This window comes from Oryzias latipes, chromosome 10, assembly GCF_053564925.1.
Source record: "Oryzias latipes strain Hd-rR chromosome 10, Olatipes_Hd-rR_3.1".
NCBI lineage: Eukaryota > Metazoa > Chordata > Actinopteri > Beloniformes > Adrianichthyidae > Oryzias > Oryzias latipes.
In genome coordinates this window covers 18090381-18111092 of record NC_136246.1, presented here as the reverse complement: position 1 = coordinate 18111092, position 20712 = coordinate 18090381, and the positions used below count along the sequence as shown (strand labels likewise).

At 44.8% G+C, this 20712-nt stretch overlaps 1 protein-coding gene and 3 pseudogenes across 49 annotated transcripts in view; all 4 read left to right on the top strand.

Moving 5' to 3' along the window:
• LOC101169865 (protocadherin gamma-C5) overlaps positions 1 to 20712 on the top strand; it is a 307671-nt gene that overhangs the window by 272498 nt on the left and 14461 nt on the right. For 3 of the 46 annotated variants that reach the window (XM_023959140.2, XM_078954136.1, XM_023959135.2), the window contains exon 1: positions 10656 to 13848. The exons of 37 other annotated variants lie outside the window; for them this stretch is intronic. In XM_023959140.2, the coding sequence (XP_023814908.1) occupies positions 11335 to 13848 (2514 nt within the window). In that variant the 5' untranslated portion in view covers positions 10656 to 11334. Of the gene's footprint in view, positions 1 to 10655; positions 13849 to 14393; positions 17299 to 17353; positions 20680 to 20712 lie in introns of those variants that run through there. 6 more of the 46 variants (XM_078954144.1, XM_078954166.1, XM_023959130.2 and 3 more) reach the window with 5 other exon arrangements.
• Positions 227 to 4827, top strand: LOC111947994 (protocadherin gamma-C5 pseudogene; annotated as a pseudogene). The gene has a single exon (XR_013658551.1). The product of XR_013658551.1 is annotated as a protocadherin gamma-C5 pseudogene (transcript).
• Positions 4287 to 7914, top strand: LOC111947999 (protocadherin gamma-C5 pseudogene; annotated as a pseudogene). Its single transcript, XR_013658548.1, has one exon. The product of XR_013658548.1 is annotated as a protocadherin gamma-C5 pseudogene (transcript).
• On the top strand, positions 7951 to 12348 carry LOC101173604 (protocadherin gamma-C5 pseudogene; annotated as a pseudogene). The gene has a single exon (XR_013658544.1). The product of XR_013658544.1 is annotated as a protocadherin gamma-C5 pseudogene (transcript).

Here is a 20712-nt window from a genome sequence, read left to right as displayed (position 1 = left end):
GTGGATGTGAGGGATGATTTTTGTGCACCAATGAGAAGCAGATCTGTACAAAGAGATCTAGTCCCTCCCCCCTCATGCAGCCCCCGCCTCACAAATGCTTCAACTGCAAAGAGCTGGATGAGGAGATGCGATGATCTTCATACATTTACAGAGAACACAAAGGGGAAACCCATTTAACATGACCTGACACTGGATTTTACTTTGAAAGAATGCTTCGTGACTATGGATGGGAAATATCAATGTGATTGCCTTGCTGGATAATAATTGTAGCGGCACTGGGATGACAAAGACAATAGGATACCGAGCCTGGGGAAGGCAGGCGTTCTGGTGGCATCATTTCTTTCTCCTGTGGAGTACAATAGCCGCACAGACTCGATACAGCATCCCAGAGGAAGTAAAACACGGATCCGTGGTTGGAAACCTCGCGAAAGATCTGGGATTGACGTTAACCGAGATCTCTGAGCGTGCGCTACGCGTTGCTGCTGAGTCTGGTGAGCAATATTTTAGCGTGGATGCGGGGAGAGGAGAGCTGCTGGTGAACGACAGAATAGACAGAGAGGCTTTATGCGGACAAAGCGCCAGCTGTGTGTTGCCTTTACAGTTAGTTCTTGAAAAACCTCTGAGTTTACATCGCCTTGAGGTTGAAATTCAAGATATTAATGACAATCCTCCCAAATTTCTTACAGAAGTATTATCTTTAAAAATTTCAGAATCGGCTGCTGTGGGAACTCGATTTCCATTAGAAAGCGCAGAGGACTCGGATGTCGGCGTAAATTCAGTAAAATCCTACACTTTGACAAAGAATGACTTCTTTGTGTTAAAAATGAAAGAGGTCGAGGACGGAAAAACAGTCCCAGAGTTGGTGTTGGAGAAACCGCTTGATCGAGAAATAAAAGCTGTTCATCAGCTCCGTCTCACTGCGTTAGATGGAGGAAACCCCATGAAATCCGGTACCTCTACAATAACTGTAACTGTGCTTGATAACAATGATAACTTCCCAGTGTTTGAAAAGAGTTCATATCGCGTTTCTTTACTTGAAAATACGGCAAAAGGTTCGTTTGTAATCAAAATAGCTGCGAGTGACGCCGATGAGGGACCAAATGGAGAAATTCGGTTTTCTTTCGGCGCGCGGACACCTGATTCCGTGTTAACATTATTTGAGATTAAAGCTCTGAGCGGAGAAATTATTTTAATAGGCGATTTAGATTACGAAAGAGAGACGTCCTACAAAGTCGAAATTACTGCAAAAGATAAAGGGAGTCCAGAAATGGAGAGTCACTGCCGCCTCCAGATAGATGTTGTTGACGTAAATGACAATAAACCAGAAATCGTTCTGACTTCTGAACCACAGCCAGTGCGCGAGGACGCACCGGGAGGCACTGTGGTGGCGTTACTTAATGTGCGCGATGCAGACTCTGGTAATAACAGTAAAGTGCATTTACAAATATCAAAAGGTTCTCCTTTTAAATTAAAGTCATCGTTTTTTAATAATTATGCACTAATAACTAGTGGTCCTTTAGACAGAGAAAAAATATCAGATTATCATGTGGAAATAACCGCTACTGACTCTGGATCTCCCCCGCTGTCTTGTAAAAGAATTGTATCTGTCAGCGTCACTGACGTTAATGACAATCCTCCAGTTTTTACGCAGCGGTCTTATAACGTGTATTTAAAGGAGAACGGAGTTCCGGGTTCTATTCTGTTCTCAGTATCCGCGTCTGACCTGGATTCAGGTGAAAACGCAAAGATCTCTTACTCCATTCTGGACTCGAAAGTCCAGGACGTGTCCGTGTCCTCCTATGTTTACATGAACTCAGAGAACGGCAGCATCTACAGCATGCACTCGTTTGACTATGAGAAGCTGAAGGTGTTTGAGATCCACGTTCAGGCAAAGGACCAGGGCTCTCCTTCTCTCAGCAGCAACGCTACTGTCCACGTCTTTATCCTGGACCAGAACGATAACGCCCCCGCTGTCATTTACCCCTCCTCCGCTGCTCTGGGCTCCCTCTCTCATCAGAGGATGCCCCGCTCCGCCAAAGCGGGTCACCTGGTTACCAAGGTGACGGCGGTGGACGCTGACTCGGGCCATAACGCCTGGATCTCCTACAGACTGGCGGAGGCCACAGACGCCTCTCTGTTCACCGTCAGTCTGTACACAGGAGAGGTGAGGACTAAACGCGCTGTGTCCGAGCAGGACGACTCCTCTCAGAGGCTGATCCTAGAGATCAAAGACGACGGAGAGCCGCTCCAATCCGCCACCGTCACGGTGTCCATCCTGCTGGAGGACGCTCTCCACGAGCCCATCTCAGAGCTGCGACACCACAAAGCGTCCGAGCCCAGCAAGAAAACGGGCAGAATCACCCTTTATTTGATTCTGTCTCTGGCCTCGGTGTCCGTGCTGTCTCTGCTGACTTTTGTCATCTTAGCGGTGAAATGCATGAGGAACAGCAGAAGCAGCGGCAGCTGCTGCTGCATGAGACGCAGCGACTCGGATGATTACAAGAACCCCAACAGAAACCTGCAGATTCAGCTCAACACCGATGGACCTATCAAGTACGTGGAGGTCCTGGGAGGAGACATGATGTCTCAGAGTCAGTCCTTCAGGTCCTGCATGTCTCCCATGTCAGAGTACAGTGATTTCACTCTGATTAAACCCAGCAGCACCACAGACTTTAAGGAGGTCATCAGTGTGCTGGATGCCTCTTTACCTGACAGCACCTGGACATTTGAGAGTCAACAGGTGAGCCTGTAATGCACTGTAAAGCACTTCTTTTTTCTTAAACTGCACTGACTTCTATCGAATTATTTACTGAATCTGTAGTCCATTCAGCAGAAATCAACAGTAAAATAAGACAAAGTGTTTCTGTTACAGTTGTAAGAATTTACTTTCATTTTTTTTATTTTCTTTATCTTTATACCATTATATGAGATAGGTTGGTTACTTATATGTTTTTGACCTTATATTAGTTAATGGGATGGCATTCTCGAGCAAGTGTGTTCAGCACCGGAGGGGTGGACAGCGCCTTCTAATCTGAGAGCTAAAACCGTCGCTCAAAAACGGGTTTTCTCCGTTGTGTTTCGTACAAGACCATCAATGACATAACTAAACAAATACATAAATAACTCCATTTAAAAATAGCACAATACTTATTTTAATCTAATAATATTTAGATCTTTTGCAACAGTAAATAAATTCATGCCAGACACCCTGCACCTCTAAAACGTTATATTTTGTTGCTAAAATCTTATCATCAAAGGACATTTTATTGTGCTTATAATATAAATTCTTAATATATCTTCTTAAAAATTGCTAATGGAAAAATTAAAAGCAGGATGTGTGTGGCAGCTCGGAATTTTCACAGCAGCAGGGTTCATGTGCTCCTCTGTGTCTTCCTCATTGGATATCAGAGATGGAAGCTGAGCACCAATAAATAAATCCTATCTGTATCCATGTTTGAAGCGAGTGTTAATCTTTCGCTTCAGCACAAACAGGTCTTTTATATAGACTGTCATATTTTTTGTGTGAAACAATTCTATCAATCAGTATTTGACCGCATCAAATTTTTTTTGAGTCCAGCTTTTAGACATTAATTTTGTTAATAATGTTTCTACATTTGTTTGGGAATTTTTTTTGGCTTATTATTTTACTTTTAAAAGTAACATCACACTATTTAATATTTTATTTCTTTGCGTTTCTTTATCTTCTTTAAATCTTACACTATGCAACTTATAAAATATAACATGAACTATTACTGTGCCGTCAATAGATCCCAACACACACAAAGTTGCATACATTTTGATAAAATTTATGATGCAGCATTTTCAGATTTGTGAGGAGTTTGTTTAAAATTAATTTAAAAAATTAATAACAGAGTACATAATCTGTATATTTATTGTAATAATTAATTATAGTGTTTCTCATATCTTGTAAAAGTGTAAACTGCTATTCTGTGACCTCCTGCTATGTTCTGCTTACTCTCATGAGCGTCTGTGTCGATCTCCAATCGTATATGCTGCAGTGTACCAATAGCTTCGAGTATTATACAAAGAGATCTACTCCCTCCCCCACTCACCCACTCTCTCTCCTCCGTTGTGTGTTCTGCTCCGAGGACGGTGCACTTCGGCGATCAGGGTGGAATTACATTTATTTAATTTACGTTCAGTTATGCCCATCTATGGTTTTTTCTGGAGAGAATCCCTGTTGGAAAATGAGATGGATATTCGTCTTTGATGATATTTCGACGGGAAATTGCGTATTTTGACCAACCGTGTGGATAACAAAGAGAATGGAACACCGAGGCTGGGGATGGCAGGCTCTGTGGTGGCATCATTTCTTCCTTTTGTGGAGTACAACAGACGCACAGACTCGGTACAGCATCCCGGAGGAACTGGAAAAAGGCTCACTGGTTGGAAATGTAGCCAGAGATCTGGGTTTGGGATTGTCGGATATTTTTGTGCGTAAATTACGCGTAGCCTCCGAGGCTGGTGAGCAATATTTCAGTGTGGATGCGGGAAGGGGAGAGCTGGTGGTGAACGATAGAATAGACAGGGAGGCTTTGTGCGGACAAAGCGCCAGCTGTTTATTACCTTTGCAAATAGTGATAGAAAACCCGCTGCAGTTACACCGGATGGAGGTAGAAATTAAAGACGTGAACGACAACGCTCCCACTTTTCTGAAAAGCGATCACGTCATAGAAATCGCTGAATCTAGAGTGGCGGGTGTTCGTTTCCCCTTAGAAATGGCAGAGGATCCCGATGTTGGAAGTAATGGATTAAAGACGTACACTCTGAGCAAAGATGAGTGTTTTACTCTTAAAGTAAAAGAAATTGAAAACGGTCGAAAGATTCCGGAGCTGGTGCTGACTAAATCCTTAGATCGAGAGAAAAAAGCTGTTCACAGTTTGTTCCTAACCGCTGTGGACGGAGGGAACCCGGTGAAGTCTGGCACTTCAAAGATTACAATAAATGTGCTTGATATTAATGACAACGTGCCGCAGTTTGAAAATGCATTTTATAAAGTAGATGTGAAGGAAAATATCGCAAACGGATCGTTTGTTATTTCAACAAGAGCGGCGGACGTTGATGAAGGTCCAAACGGGGAGATTGAGTACTCTCTCGGAGTACACACACACCCATCAGTGCTGGAATTGTTTTATGTGGATGCTGCAAGTGGAGACATTTATTTAAAACGCCAGTTAGACCACGAAACTCAAAGCTCATACCGTATCGACATTAGTGCCAAAGATAAAGGGTTCCCTAAAATGGAGGGCCACTGCACCGTTCAGGTGGATGTCATTGATGTAAACGATAACGCTCCAGAAATCATTCTAACTTCAAAATCCACGTCTGTGCCTGAGGACTCAAGTAGTGGGACTGTAGTTGCTCTACTTAGCGTTCGTGACCTTGATTCTGGCGATTATGGAAAAGTGACTTTGCAGCTCCTTAAAACGTCATCCTTTGCTCTCAAACCGTCTTTTTCTAATAATTATGCGCTCATCACAAACGGTCCTTTAGACCGTGAAAGCATCTCTGACTATAGTATTGAAGTTACAGCGAAAGATTCAGGTACTCCTCCTCTCCTCAGTACAAAAACTATTCCTGTCAGCATCACTGATGTTAATGACAACCCTCCAGTTTTTACGCAGAGGTCTTATAACGTGTATTTAAAGGAGAACGGAGTTCCGGGTTCTATTCTGTTCTCAGTATCTGCGTCTGACCTGGATTCAGGTGAAAACGCAAAGATCTCTTACTCCATTCTGGACTCGAAAGTCCAGGACGTGTCCGTGTCCTCCTATGTTTACATGAACTCAGAGAACGGCAGCATCTACAGCATGCACTCGTTTGACTATGAGAAGCTGAAGGTGTTTGAGATCCACGTTCAGGCAAAGGACCAGGGCTCTCCTTCTCTCAGCAGCAACGCTACTGTCCACGTCTTTATCCTGGACCAGAACGATAACGCCCCCGCCGTCATTTACCCCTCCTCCGCTGCTCTGGGCTCCCTCTCTCATCAGAGGATGCCCCGCTCCGCCAAAGCGGGTCACCTGGTTACCAAGGTGACGGCGGTGGACGCTGACTCCGGCCATAACGCCTTGATCTCCTACAGACTGGCGGAGGCCACAGACGCCTCTCTGTTCACCGTCAGTCTGTACACAGGAGAGGTGAGGACTAAACGCGCTGTGTCCGAGCAGGACGACTCCTCTCAGAGGCTGATCCTAGAGATCAAAGACGACGGAGAGCCGCTCCAATCCGCCACCGTCACGGTGTCCATCCTGCTGGAGGACGCTCTCCACGAGCCCATCTCAGAGCTGCGACACCACAAAGCGTCCGAGCCCAGCAAGAAAACGGGCAGAATCACCCTTTATTTGATTCTGTCTCTGGCCTCGGTGTCCGTGCTGTCTCTGCTGACTTTTGTCATCTTAGCGGTGAAATGCATGAGGAACAGCAGAAGCAGCGGCAGCTGCTGCTGCATGAGACGCAGCGACTCGGATGATTACAAGAACCCCAACAGAAACCTGCAGATTCAGCTCAACACCGATGGACCTATCAAGTACGTGGAGGTCCTGGGAGGAGACATGATGTCTCAGAGTCAGTCCTTCAGGTCCTGCATGTCTCCCATGTCAGAGTACAGTGATTTCACTCTGATTAAACCCAGCAGCACCACAGACTTTAAGGAGGTCATCAGTGTGCTGGATGCCTCTTTACCTGACAGCACCTGGACATTTGAGAGTCAACAGGTGAGCAACAACTAATACTACATTGCTAACGCACTGTATTACGTGTATTTCTGGAAAATATGTTTTAAAAGTGTGTCATTTCACGGTAATAAAAAGCCAAAATATCTTGTGATTTACTTTTTTTCTTACCTATGTTATTGTATATTTGGCTTTTTCTACTTTAATTTCTAATAATGATGGAATTTCTTTGATATATTTGTATCTATAGTTTTTATTGAAAACTATTTGGCTAACAGTCACTTTTCCTAATCAAAAATATTACTTTATAGTAATGCTGGAATTGCAAGCGTCTAATTGCTGAATAGCACACCTCAGTGGATGTTAAGTTCAAGATCACTTAGCTCACCGTGTTTCTAAAGTGCAATTTCTTTCTTACTTTTACATCACATCAGATTTCAGCACCACTTTTCTGGACAGCGAATCTTGAATAAACTGTTGTGGCAACAGTACAGACCATTGAGCCACTGGCGTACCTGAGCGGGTCGACCAATGATCAAGGGGCGGCTTTTCAATTCCCACTCAGTGTCCTTGGGCAAGATACTTCACCCACCCTGCCTCCAGTGTGGCTCCACTGGTTTTTGAAGAATATCTCGGTGATGGTCAGAGGGGCCCTAGGCGCGTACTGGCACACCGTTGTCTGTCTGCCCCAGGGCAACCGTGGCTACATTGGTAGCTTACCATCACCTAATATGAATGAGGAGTGAATGAATAATGGACACATTTTAAGCACTTTGAGCATCTGGAAAAGCACAAACAAATTCAATCCATTACTGTTAATATTATTTAACCAAATGCTCAATTACCCATATTCATTTGAACTGAAAAAAAAAAAAAAATTATAACACAGATCTAAATCTATTTTAATCTAATGATGATAATTAGAAGTAATGATCATGTTTTGCTAGGAAACCAGTTTATAAATGGCCCTGACGCACTGAAACAGTTCTGTGGAGGCTGCCGCATATTAAAGCGCTCTGCATCTCCTCGCTCAGTGGATGTGAGGGATGATTTTTGTGCACCAATGAGAAGCAGAGCTTACAAAGAGATCTAGTCCCTCCCCCTTCATGCAGCCCCTGCCTCACAAATGCTTCAACTGCAAAGAGCTGGATGAGGAGATGCGATGATCTTCATACATTTACAGAGAACACAAAGGGGAAACCCATTTAACATGACCGGACTCTGGATTTTATTTTGAAAGAATGCTTCGTGACTATGGATGGGAAATATCAATGTGATTGCCTTGCTGGATAGTAATTGTAGCGGCACTGGGATGACAAAGACAATAGGATACCGAGCCTGGGGATGGCAGGCTTTCTGGTGGCATCATTTCTTTCTCCTGTGGAGTACAATAGATGCACAGACTCGATACAGCATCCCAGAGGAAGTAAAACACGGATCGGTGGTTGGAAACCTCGCGAAAGATCTGGGATTGACGTTAACCGAGATTTCTGAGCGTGCGCTACGCGTTGCTGCTGAGTCTGGTGAGCAATATTTTAGCGTGGATGCGGGGAGAGGAGAGCTGCTGGTGAACGACAGAATAGACAGAGAGGCTTTATGCGGACAAAGCGCCAGCTGTGTGTTGCCTTTACAGTTAGTTCTTGAAAAACCTCTGAGTTTACATCGCCTTGAGGTTGAAATTCAAGATATTAATGACAATCCTCCTAAATTCTATACTGAGGAATTGTTTTTAAATATTTCCGAATCGGCTGCTGTGGGAACTCGATTTCCATTAGAGAGCGCAGAGGACTCGGATGTTGGTGGAAATTCAGTAAAATCCTACACTTTGACAAAGAATGACTTCTTTGTGTTAAAAATGAAAGAGGTCGAAGACGGAAAAACAGTCCCAGAGTTGGTGTTGGAGAAGCCGCTTGATCGAGAAATAAAAGCTGTTCATCAGCTCCGTCTCACTGCGTTAGATGGAGGAAACCCCATGAAATCCGGTACCTCTACAATAACTGTAACTGTGCTTGATAACAATGATAACTTCCCAGTGTTTGAAAAGAGTTCATATCGCGTTTCTTTACTTGAAAATACGGCAAAAGGTTCGTTTGTAATCAAAATAGCTGCGAGTGACGCCGATGAGGGATCAAATGGAGAAATTCGGTTTTCTTTCGGCGCGCGGACACCTGATTCCGTGTTAACATTATTTGAGATTAAAACTCTAAGCGGAGAAATTATTTTAAAAGGCGATTTAGATTACGAAAGAGAGACGTCCTACAAATTTGAGATAACTGCAAAAGATAAAGGGAGTCCGGAAATGCAAAGTCACTGCCGCCTCCAGATAGATGTTGTTGACGTAAATGACAATAAACCAGAAATCGTTCTGACTTCTGAACCACAGCCAGTGCGCGAGGACGCACCGGGAGGCACTGTGGTGGCGTTACTTAATGTGCGCGATGCAGACTCCGGTAATAACAGTAAAGTGCATTTACAAATATCAAAAGGTTCTCCTTTTAAATTAAAGTCATCGTTTTTTAATAATTATGCACTAATAACTAGTGGTCCTTTAGACAGAGAAAAAATATCAGATTATCATGTGGAAATAACCGCTACTGACTCTGGATCTCCCCCGCTGTCTTGTAAAAGAATTGTATCTGTCAGCGTCACTGACGTTAATGACAATCCTCCAGTTTTTACGCAGCGGTCTTATAACGTGTATTTAAAGGAGAACGGAGTTCCGGGTTCTATTCTGTTCTCAGTATCCGCGTCTGACCTGGATTCAGGTGAAAACGCAAAGATCTCTTACTCCATTCTGGACTCGAAAGTCCAGGACGTGTCCGTGTCCTCCTATGTTTACATGAACTCAGAGAACGGCAGCATCTACAGCATGCACTCGTTTGACTATGAGAAGCTGAAGGTGTTTGAGATCCACGTTCAGGCAAAGGACCAGGGCTCTCCTTCTCTCAGCAGCAACGCTACTGTCCACGTCTTTATTCTGGACCAGAACGATAACGCCCCCGCCGTCATTTACCCCTCCTCCGCTGCTCTGGGCTCCCTCTCTCATCAGAGGATGCCCCGCTCCGCCAAAGCGGGTCACCTGGTTACCAAGGTGACGGCGGTGGACGCTGACTCGGGCCATAACGCCTGGATCTCCTACAGACTGGCGGAGGCCACAGACGCCTCTCTGTTCACCGTCAGTCTGTACACAGGAGAAGTGAGGACTAAACGCGCTGTGTCCGAGCAGGACGACTCCTCTCAGAGGCTGATCCTAGAGATCAAAGACGACGGAGAGCCGCTCCAATCCGCCACCGTCACGGTGTCCATCCTGCTGGAGGACGCTCTCCACGAGCCCATCTCAGAGCTGCGACACCACAAAGCGTCCGAGCCCAGCAAGAAAACGGGCAGAATCACCCTTTATTTGATTCTGTCTCTGGCCTCGGTGTCCGTGCTGTCTCTGCTGACTTTTGTCATCTTAGCGGTGAAATGCATGAGGAACAGCAGAAGCAGCGGCAGCTGCTGCTGCATGAGACGCAGCGACTCGGATGATTACAAGAACCCCAACAGAAACCTGCAGATTCAGCTCAACACCGATGGACCTATCAAGTACGTGGAGGTCCTGGGAGGAGACATGATGTCTCAGAGTCAGTCCTTCAGGTCCTGCATGTCTCCCATGTCAGAGTACAGTGATTTCACTCTGATTAAACCCAGCAGCACCACAGACTTTAAGGAGGTCATCAGTGTGCTGGATGCCTCTTTACCTGACAGCACCTGGACATTTGAGAGTCAACAGGTGAGCAGCGAGTTGTAAAAAATAGCTTATCGAGTAAAACTCATAAAGCTTAATTCTAACGGTTTTGTATGTGTTAATCTATTTTTTAATTGTAAGACAACACTTTTATATAGCCCTTGTCTCAGACGTTTTTTTTTTTTTTTTGGGGGGGGGGGTGGATTTGTTTCTGATGTCCTGCATATTAGTATTAAGATAATATAGTAAACTAATTAGGTGACCAATTATTCAAGATTTGTACTTTTTTTCTTGTTGAAAAACAGACGTATACATTATTTTTCTACATTAAACACTATTCTGTCTATTTCTAGCCTTTTTACATTAAAGAGAAAAAATGCATTGCTCCCTATAGCCGACGTGTTTTGAAATCTAATTTTGACTACAAGATTTTCAGCACCATTTACATGGACAGCGACAACCCAACATATCAGCCGCAGCAACTCACACAGCTGTCGATCTCTGCAACATTCTACACCTAATAAAACAAAGATTGGAAGCAGTGAGCTAGTTTTAATTATAATAGATGTTTGTACCAAGATAATAAAAAACGATATTAAAACTCACAATAATAATTGCTTTTTAAATGTTTTTTAATGCATTATTCTTTTTAAATGCATTCCTTTCAAAGCGCTCTCTCCCCTCCATCAGTGGATGTGAGGGGTGATTTTTGTGCACCAATAAGAAGCAGATCTGTACAAAGAGATCTAGTCCCTCCCCCTTCATGCAGCCCCTGCCTCACAAATGCTTCAACTGCATAGAGCTGGATGAGGAGAAGCGATGATCTTCATACATTTACAGAGAACACAAAGGGGAAACCCATTTAACATGACCGGACTCTGGATTTTATTTTGAAAGAATGCTTCGTGACTATGGATGGGAAATATCAATGTGATTGCCTTGCTGGATAATAATTGTAGCGGCACTGGGATGACAAAGACAATAGGATACCGAGCCTGGGGATGGCAGGCTTTCTGGTGGCATCATTTCTTTCTCCTGTGGAGTACAATAGACGCACAGACTCGGTACAGCATCCCAGAGGAAGTAAAACACGGATCTGTGGTTGGAAACCTCGCGAAAGATCTGGGATTGACGTTAACCGAGATTTCTGAGCGTGCGCTACGCGTCGCCTCTGAGTCGGGTGAGCAGTATTTCAGCGTGGATGCGGGGAGAGGAGAGCTGCTGGTGAACGACAGAATAGACAGAGAGGCTTTATGCCGACAAAGCGCCAGCTGCGTGTTGACTTTGCAGGTAGTAATTGATAAACCACTACAGTTATTCAAAGTAGAAGTGGAAATAATAGATATTAATGACAACTCTCCGGTATTTCCGTCATCAGAGAAAAACTTACAAATAGCTGAGTCCACAGCGGCAGGAACGCGTTTTCCTTTGGACACCGCGCTAGATCTGGATGTTGGAGTGAATTCAGTCAGGTCCTACACACTGAGCAAAGATGACTATTTTAGTCTAAATGTTAAAGATATGGCAGGTGGAAGAAAAAATCCGGAATTAGTTCTTTCAAAGACTCTGGACAGGGAAAAAATGCCGACACACCAGCTTACAATAACAGCAGTAGACGGAGGAAACCCGAATAAATCTGGAATTTCTCAGATAAATATTTATGTATTAGACAATAACGATAATTTTCCAGTATTTGAAAAAAATGTTTACAAAGTTACTTTAAGTGAAAATAGCGAAAAGAGTTCAATAGTCCTAAAATTGGCAGCTAAGGATTCAGATGATGGTGTTAATGGGGAGGTGGAGTATTCGTTTGGACCACAGACACCAGATGCCGTCTTGTCAGTGTTTGGTATTAATAAAGATTCGGGGGAAATACGTCTGATCGGGAATTTAGATTTTGAAACAACGTCTTCCTATGAAATAGACGTTTCAGCAACTGACAAAGGAACTCCGAAAATGGAGGGACATTGTTCCGTCCATATTGAAGTGTTGGACGTGAACGATAACGCGCCGTATATATTTCTGACATCCCAACCGAACTCCGTACCCGAGAACGCGCCAAGTGGCACGGTTGTTGCTTTGATCAGTGCACGAGACCTTGACTCGGGAGACAATGGCAAAGTGACGTTACAGGTTCCTAAAAGTTCTCCGTTTAAATTAAAAGCATCGTTTTCTGATAATTATGCTTTGATTACAAGCCGTGCTTTAGATAGAGAAACGTTTTCTGAATATAGTGTTGAAATAACAGCCACGGATTTAGGTTCTCCACCTCTTTCAAACAAAAAGATGATCAGTGTTACTATTACTGACGTGAATGACAACCCTCCAGTTTTTACGCAGCGGTCTTATAACGTGTATTTAAAGGAGAACGGAGTTCCGGGTTCTATTCTGTTCTCAGTGTCTGCGTCTGACCTGGATTCAAGTGAAAACGCAAAGATCTCTTACTCCATTCTGGACTCGAAAGTCCAGGACGTGTCCGTGTCCTCCTATGTTTACATGAACTCAGAGAACGGCAGCATCTACAGCATGCACTCGTTTGACTATGAGAAGCTGAAGGTGTTTGAGATCCACGTTCAGGCAAAGGACCAGGGCTCTCCTTCTCTCAGCAGCAACGCTACTGTCCACGTCTTTATTCTGGACCAGAACGATAACGCCCCCGCCGTCATTTACCCCTCCTCCGCTGCTCTGGGCTCCCTCTCTCATCAGAGGATGCCCCGCTCCGCCAAAGCGGGTCACCTGGTTACCAAGGTGACGGCGGTGGACGCTGACTCGGGCCATAACGCCTGGATCTCCTACAGACTGGCGGAGGCCACAGACGCCTCTCTGTTCACCGTCAGTCTGTACACAGGAGAAGTGAGGACTAAACGCGCTGTGTCCGAGCAGGACGACTCCTCTCAGAGGCTGATCCTAGAGATCAAAGACGACGGAGAGCCGCTCCAATCCGCCACCGTCACGGTGTCCATCCTGCTGGAGGACGCTCTCCACGAGCCCATCTCAGAGCTGCGACACCACAAAGCGTCCGAGCCCAGCAAGAAAACGGGCAGAATCACCCTTTATTTGATTCTGTCTCTGGCCTCGGTGTCCGTGCTGTCTCTGCTGACTTTTGTCATCTTAGCGGTGAAATGCATGAGGAACAGCAGAAGCAGCGGCAGCTGCTGCTGCATGAGACGCAGCGACTCGGATGATTACAAGAACCCCAACAGAAACCTGCAGATTCAGCTCAACACCGATGGACCTATCAAGTACGTGGAGGTCCTGGGAGGAGACATGATGTCTCAGAGTCAGTCCTTTAGGTCCTGCATGTCTCCCATGTCAGAGTACAGTGATTTCACTCTGATTAAACCCAGCAGCACCACAGACTTTAAGGAGGTCATCAGTGTGCTGGATGCCTCTTTACCTGACAGCACCTGGACCTTTGAGAGTCAGCAGGTGAGCAATAAATACGCAATTAATGGGCCAGGATGATTTGAAATGATTGTGACAACTGTAACTCTACTACGTCAGTTATTTTTTGTTCATTCCTTAAAAAACAACAACAACACTTACTCATAGGGAATGCTGTTTGTTGTCTCCGAAATACCGGATTTTCTTTTTTCTTTTTTCTTTTTTGTAATTTAAAGTCCGGATTTTGTTTTGGAACCAACTAATATAAAATCAAATTAAAAATAGAGAGAAATATATCTAAAGTTCTTTGTGAATTTATTTTTTGCTTTTCGCTTTAAGATCACTTAAATTTAACATCCGCAGGGGGGGGGGGTTACTTTTAGTTTGACGTTTTGTTTTTTAAACATACAGTTTAAAATATGACGCATTCTAAAGTCTTACTTTACACAGACAATGTTTTATATTGACATTTTATCTACATGATTTCTTTACATCAAGAAACATGTTTTAAAGCTGAACTGTTGAACCAATTTTTTACTTTTGTTTAAATTATTTATTTTTTCAAATTGCCACAATAATTTCATCCGTTTACAAAATTATGTTTGTTGAAACTGCAGCCTCATTTTGATTTAACATGTGAAGTAGATGTGTTTTACATGTTACTTTAATACACCGTTTGGTTGCGCTCTCACTCCCTCGGTGTTTCAGTGTGAGAGCAGAGCAGCTTCATGAGCAGCTCAGGCTTCTTGTGATTGGACAGTCCTGTATGATGATGTAGTCCAATAGATGACAGCTTTGTACAAAGAGATCAACTCCATCCCCCTTCGTTTCCAGCAAAGCATCCCTCAGTGCGTTCGTGCGCTGGCGGGGAGAAATGCGCGTTCTCGATGGCTTTTGGATTTCGATTTTTACTGCTTATTTTACAGCAGTTCCACCAGGATTATCTCTTTCTTAGTATGTATTTTGAATCGTTTATCATGGTTCCTACTTTTATTAGGAAACCAATATTTTGACAGGCCGGGCTGCAACCGGGGAACACAAAAGAGAATGGGGTACCGTGAATGGAGATGGCAGGCTCTGTGGTGGCATCATTTCTTCCTTTTGTGGAGTACAACAAACGGACAGACTCGGTACAGCATCCCCGAGGAACTTAAACAGGGATCGGTGGTTGGAAATGTAGCCAAAGATCTGGGCTTGGGACTCTCTGAGATTTTTGATCGGAAATTACGCGTCGCCTCCGAGGCCGGTGAGCAGTATTTCAGCGTGGATGCGGGGAGAGGAGAGCTGCTGGTGAACGACAGAATAGACAGAGAGGCTTTGTGCGGACAAAGCGCCAGCTGTGTTTTACCTCTGCAAATTGTGACAGAGAATCCCTTGCAGCTGCACAGAATCGAGGTGGAAATAAAAGACATTAATGATAATAGTCCAGTTTTTTTAACAGAAGAGCGATTTTTAAAGATAGCTGAATCCACAGCCACGGGAGTACGGTTTCCTTTAGACCCAGCAGAGGATTTGGACGTTGGCAGTAATTCAGTTAAAATATACACACTGAGTAAAAACGAGTGTTTTAGCCTGAAAATGAAAGAGTTGTCAGGTGACCGCCAGGTTCCTGAACTGGTTTTAGACAAACCCCTCGATAGAGAAAAACAGAGTGTCCATCATTTATTACTGATTGCTTCAGACGGAGGTAATCCTGTTAAAACTGGAACCGCAAAAATTACTGTAAGCGTGATGGACATCAATGATAATGTTCCCGTGTTCAAAATGCCTTTCTATAACGTGACAGTTCCCGAAAACGGCGTCGTTGGTTCTGTGCTCCTCAGAGTTGAAGCCACGGACGCAGATGACGGTGTAAACGGCGAGATTGAATATGTATTCGCGGAACACACTCCGCAGTCACTGCAGTCTGTCTTTAAAATAAATCAAGAAAAGGGGGATATTTCATTATTGGAACCTTTAGATTATGAAAAAGGCGCAATTTATGAAATACGGATAACTGCCAGAGACAAAGGAGTTCCTCAAATGGAGGGCCACTGTCGAGTTCAAATTATGGTGATGGATATTAATGATAATGTGCCAGAAATTGTAATAACTTCGAAACCAAATCCAGTGCAGGAAGATTCACCAAAAGGCACAGTTGTGGCTTTAATTAATGCAAGAGACCAAGACTCTGGTAATAATGGCAAAGTAAAGCTAAAAATCACTAACGGGTCTCCTTTTGCACTTAAGCCTTCTTTTTCTAATAACTATGCTCTTATAACAAACGGTGCTTTAGACAGGGAGACATTTTCAGAATATAACGTGGAAATAACAGCAATAGATTCGGGCTCTCCTCCGCTTTCCAGCGTAAAAATGATCACCGTGAGCGTCACTGATGTTAATGACAATCCTCCGGTTTTTACGCAGCGGTCTTATAACGTGTATTTAAAGGAGAACGGAGTTCCGGGTTCTATTCTGTTCTCAGTATCCGCATCTGACCTGGATTCAGGGGAAAACTCAAAGATCTCTTACTCCATTCTGGACTCGAAAGTCCAGGACGTGTCCGTGTCCTCCTATGTTTACATGAACTCAGAGAACGGCAGCATCTACAGCATGCACTCGTTTGACTATGAGAAGCTGAAGGTGTTTGAGATCCACGTTCAGGCAAAGGACCAGGGCTCTCCTTCTCTCAGCAGCAACGCTACTGTCCACGTCTTTATCCTGGACCAGAACGATAACGCGCCCGCCGTCATTTACCCCTCCTCCGCTGCTCTGGGCTCCCTCTCTCATCAGAGGATGCCCCGCTCCGCCAAAGCGGGTCACCTGGTTACCAAGGTGACGGCGGTGGACGCTGACTCGGGCCATAACGCCTGGATCTCCTACAGACTGGCGGAGGCCACAGACGCCTCTCTGTTCACCGTCAGTCTGTACACAGGAGAGGTGAGGACTAAACGCGCTGTGTCCGAGCAGGACGACTCCTCTCAGAGGCTGATCCTAGAGATCAAAGACGACGGAGAGCCGCTCCAATCCGCCACCGTCACGGTGTCCATCCTGCTGGAGGACGCTCTCCACGAGCCCATCTCAGAGCTGCGACACCACAAAGCGTCCGAGCCAAGCAAGAAAACGGGCAGAATCACCCTTTATTTGATTCTGTCTCTGGCCTCGGTGTCCGTGCTGTCTCTGCTGACTTTTGTCATCTTAGCGGTGAAATGCATGAGGAACAGCAGAAGCAGCGGCAGCTGCTGCTGCATGAGACGCAGCGACTCGGATGATTACAAGAACCCCAACAGAAACCTGCAGATTCAGCTCAACACCGATGGACCTATCAAGTACGTGGAGGTCCTGGGAGGAGACATGATGTCTCAGAGTCAGTCCTTCAGGTCCTGCATGTCTCCCATGTCAGAGTACAGTGATTTCACTCTGATTAAACCCAGCAGCACCACAGACTTTAAGGAGGTCATCAGTGTGCTGGATGCCTCTTTACCTGACAGCACATGGACCTTTGAGAGTCAACAGGTGAGCATGTAAAAGTGCACTTCATTTTTTCTTAAGCTGCACTGAATTCTATCGAATTATTTACTGAATCTGTAGTCAATTCAGCAGAAATCAACAGTAAAATAAGACAAAGTCTTTCTACAGTTGTTAGAATTTACTTTCAATGTTAATTTATGTCTTTTTTATACCATTAAATGAGATAGGTTGGTCACTTTTGTTTTTGACCTTATATTAGTAAATGGGATGGCATTCTCGAGCAAGTGTGTTCAGCACCGGAGGGGTGGACAGCGCCTTCTAATCTGAGAGCTAAAATCGTCGCTCAAAAACGGTTTTTCAACATTGTTTCGTACAAGACCATCAATGACATAATAACCAAAAAAGTACATAAATAACTACATTTAAAAATAGCACAATACTTATTTTAATCTAATAATTTTCCAAACTTTTGCAACAGTAACTAAATTCATGCCAGACACCCTGCACCTCCAAAACGTTTTATTTTGTTGCTAAAATCTCACAATCAAAGATCATTTTATTGTGCTTACAATATAAATTCTTAATAAATATATCTTCTTAAAAAAATGCTATGGAAAAATTATAAGCAGGATGTGTATGGCAGCTCGGAATTTTTACTGCAGCAGGGTTTATGTGCTCCTCTGTGTCTCCCTCATTGGATATTAGAGATGGAAGCTGTGCGCCAATCACGTTCATTGCTGTACAAAGAGATCTACTCCCTCCTCCATGCAGCCCCAGCAACCACAAAGCTGTGAAAAGACCAACAGCGCTAAATGCTCAATAGAGCTAAAGGTTTTATTATAATTTAGAATTAGACAATGCATCGGCACAATCGGATCTGGATATGCCCTTCTTTTGGAATAAGGATTATCACGCCATGATCACTATTTTTGTGGAATGGGAATAATGTTTTATTTCTAACCGGGGATGACAAAAGGAGAAGGATACCGAGCCTGGGGATGGCAGGCGCTTTGGTGGCATCATTTCTTTCTCCTGTGGAGTACAATAGACGGACAGACTCGGTACAGCATCCAGGAGGAGCTGAAGAGAGGCTCGGTGGTCGGAAATGTAGCTAAAGATCTGGGCTTGGGACTCTCTGAGATTTTTGAGCGTAAATTACGCGTCGCTTCCGAGGCTGGTGAGCAGTTTTTGAGCGTGGATGCGGGCAGAGGAGAGCTGCTGGTGAACGACAGAATAGACAGAGAGGCTTTGTGCGGACAAAGCGCCAGCTGTGTTTTACCTCTGCAAGTCGTTATTGAAGATCCGCTTCAGTTGCATCGGATAGAAGTTGAAATACGAGATATTAATGATAATTCCCCAGCTTTCCATTTAAATGAATTCTTTCTGAATATAGCTGAATTGGCAGCTGTAGGCACACTATTTCCTCTGGAGAGCGCATTAGACCCCGACGTTGGAACAAATTCAGTCAAATCTTACACACTCGGTAAAAATGAGTGTTTTTCTTTAAAAGTCAAAGAAGCTGAGGGCGGGAAGATCGTCCCAGAGCTCGTTTTAGAAAAGCCTTTAGATCGAGAGAGGAAATCTGTTCACAAAATATTACTCACAGCTTTAGACGGAGGAAATCCGGCCAGATCCGGAACAACACAATTAACTGTGAACGTCCTGGATATAAATGATAACTTCCCTTTATTTGAGAAAAAGGTTTATAAAGTATCTGTGATTGAAAATAGTTCAAAAGGAGTTTTAATTATCAAACCAAAAGCAACGGACGCAGACGAAGGTTTGAACGGTGAGATTGAATTCCTGTTCAGCTCCCGAACACCAGAATTTGTCTTGTCAACCTTTGATATTAACTCGTTAACAGGTGAGATCACACTTAAAGGGCAGCTAGACTATGAAATCACAAAATCTTATGATATTGATGTAACTGCCAGAGATAAAGGAAGTCCGCAAATGGAGGGCCACTGCCGCGTTCAGGTGGAAATCATTGATTTTAACGACAACCTTCCTGAAATTGTTCTCACATCTCAGCCCAAACCTGTCCGCGAGGACGCACCGAGTGGATCGGTGGTTGCTTTGATTAGTGCCCGAGACCTTGACTCGGGTGAAAACGGCAAAGTAGCATTACAGCTCTCAAAGGGAACCCCCTTTACCCTGAAACCGTCTTTCTCTAATAATTATGCGTTAGTTACGAGCGCAGCTTTAGACAGAGAGAGCTGTCCAGAGTACAACATCGAGATAACGGCGGTTGATTCGGGTTCTCCTCCTTTGTCTAATAAGAAAGTCGTATCTGTCAGCGTCACTGACGTTAATGACAATCCCCCAGTTTTTACGCAGAGGTCTTATAACGTGTATTTAAAGGAGAACGGAGTTCCGGGTTCTATTCTGTTCTCAGTGTCTGCGTCTGACCTGGATTCAGGGGAAAACGCAAAGATCTCTTACTCCATTCTGGACTCGAAAGTCCAGGACGTGTCCGTGTCCTCCTATGTTTACATGAACTCAGAGAACGGCAGCATCTACAGCATGCACTCGTTTGACTATGAGAAGCTGAAGGTGTTTGAGATCCACGTTCAGGCAAAGGACCAGGGCTCTCCTTCTCTCAGCAGCAACGCTACTGTCCACGTCTTTATTCTGGACCAGAACGATAACGCCCCCGCCGTCATTTACCCCTCCTCCGCTGCTCTGGGCTCCCTCTCTCATCAGAGGATGCCACGCTCCGCCAAAGCGGGTCACCTGGTTACCAAGGTGACGGCGGTGGACGCTGACTCCGGCCATAACGCCTTGATCTCCTACAGACTGGCGGAGGCCACAGACGCCTCTCTGTTCACCGTCAGTCTGTACACAGGAGAGGTGAGGACTAAACGCGCTGTGTCCGAGCAGGACGACTCCTCTCAGAGGCTGATCCTAGAGATCAAAGACGACGGAGAGCCGCTCCAATCCGCCACCGTCACGGTGTCCATCCTGCTGGAGGACGCTCTCCACGAGCCCATCTCAGAGCTGCGACACCACAAAGCGTCCGAGCCCAGCAAGAAAACGGGCAGAATCACCCTTTATTTGATTCTGTCTCTGGCCTCGGTGTCCGTGCTGTCTCTGCTGACTTTTGTCATCTTAGCGGTGAAATGCATGAGGAACAGCAGAAGCAGCGGCAGCTGCTGCTGCATGAGACGCAGCGACTCGGATGATTACAAGAACCCCAACAGAAACCTGCAGATTCAGCTCAACACCGATGGACCTATCAAGTACGTGGAGGTCCTGGGAGGAGACATGATGTCTCAGAGTCAGTCCTTCAGGTCCTGCATGTCTCCCATGTCAGAGTACAGTGATTTCACTCTGATTAAACCCAGCAGCACCACAGACTTTAAGGAGGTCATCAGTGTGCTGGATGCCTCTTTACCTGACAGCACCTGGACATTTGAGAGTCAACAGGTGAGCAGAAGCATATGGCCAAAACTCACTTCT